Raw genomic sequence first — 1219 nt, 5'->3', positions numbered from 1 at the left:
TAAGGTCCCCCAGTCAAGCCCTGCATGGTAGGGGGGACGCAGCCTCTCGTCCTCTGGCCCAGCGCCAGGGCAGGGGTTGTGGCCTGAGGTCCCCTGGCCTGGAACCAGGGCAGGGGGTGTGCCCTGAGGTGCCCTGCCAGGTGGGAGGGTGTGGCATGAGGTCCCCCAGCCTGGCGCCAGGGTGTGGGGCGTGGCTGTCAAGCCCCACCAGGTGGGGGGTGGGGGGTCCTGCGCAGCCTCGGGTCCCTGATTGTTCGTTAAGGCTCATTACAGGTGCTTGGCCTCCGATGTGGGTGCAGCCATCTTGTGTTATGGAATCCCTCCTGCGCTGTGGGCGCAGCCATCTTGACCGTTACGGCATTCTGGTCAATTTGCATATTCCCTCTTTATTAGCTAGAAGAGTAGCACTTTCAGTGGGAAAGCTAACTGTGCAACCACCTGGATTTCACAGTCATGGGCAGGAATTAACGCTCCAGCCAGATTCTGGGCCTGACTCTGTCCCTTCCTGGTGACCACGATGCTTTGACCTCTGCGAGCCCTGGTGGCTCATCTCTAAGCTGGACGCCTCTCATGGTTCATGAGTCCATGAACCGCGGAGGGTGAGGATGAGCAGCCTAAAGTGAGGGGTCCCCTGGTGTGGCCCTAAGCCTGTGTCTTCTGCAGACACATTGGCTGAAATTCCCTGGGCAGGTGATGGGCCCGTTGGCGGGTGATGTAACACTTCTTGTTTATGCTTTTGTTTTTCCTTTTACGATGACTGTAATATGTGTGTTACTGTTACAATAAAAAAGTACTGGCCAGGGGAGGAAACAGTTAAAATCAAGACTAAAGTTAAAACCCAAGCAAAGATCTGATCTAAGCTCGGGGAGTATGAGGAAGTAGGCCTTGTCTCTTTACTCAGGTGTGTCCCTGGCTCCGACCCACCTTCCGGACCCCAACCTGCGCCTGCCTCTGCGAGGCCACCGGCTGTCAGTTAACCATCAGGGCAGGGGGTCACGGTCAACGGGGCCCAGCTGAGATGGTGCCTCCGGATGCTGACCCAGCAGGCATTCCCGTGGGGGGACGCCTCTCGGAGCTGGGTGGGAGCAGCTGGGCAGGCTGGGCTCCCCGGTGACCGTGCCCGCCCCCCATGTTTTGCAGCTCGCCCGTGCATCGTGGGGGAGTGGAGCCCCTGGAGCGGCTGCTCGGACCAGTGCAGGCCGGGGACCCGCGTGCGGCG

The 1219-nt window shown here is 59.7% G+C and overlaps 1 protein-coding gene across 1 annotated transcript in view; it reads left to right on the top strand.

Annotated features, from left to right (window-relative positions):
* The first annotated feature begins 930 nt into the window (after window positions 1-930).
* The window catches only part of SBSPON (somatomedin B and thrombospondin type 1 domain containing), a 13862-nt gene continuing 13573 nt past the window's right edge, over window positions 931-1219 (top strand). Inside the window, exon 1 of the mRNA XM_006767360.2 lies at window positions 931-1211. Coding sequence (XP_006767423.1) covers window positions 1032-1211 — 180 coding nt within the window. The 5' untranslated portion in view covers window positions 931-1031. The remainder of the gene's footprint in view (window positions 1212-1219) is intronic.

This window comes from Myotis davidii, unplaced genomic scaffold (assembly GCF_000327345.1).
Source record: "Myotis davidii unplaced genomic scaffold, ASM32734v1 scaffold200, whole genome shotgun sequence".
Lineage (NCBI taxonomy): Eukaryota > Metazoa > Chordata > Mammalia > Chiroptera > Vespertilionidae > Myotis > Myotis davidii.
The sequence above is the reverse complement of the archived record's forward strand: the minus strand, read 5'-3'. Positions and strand labels throughout refer to the sequence as shown.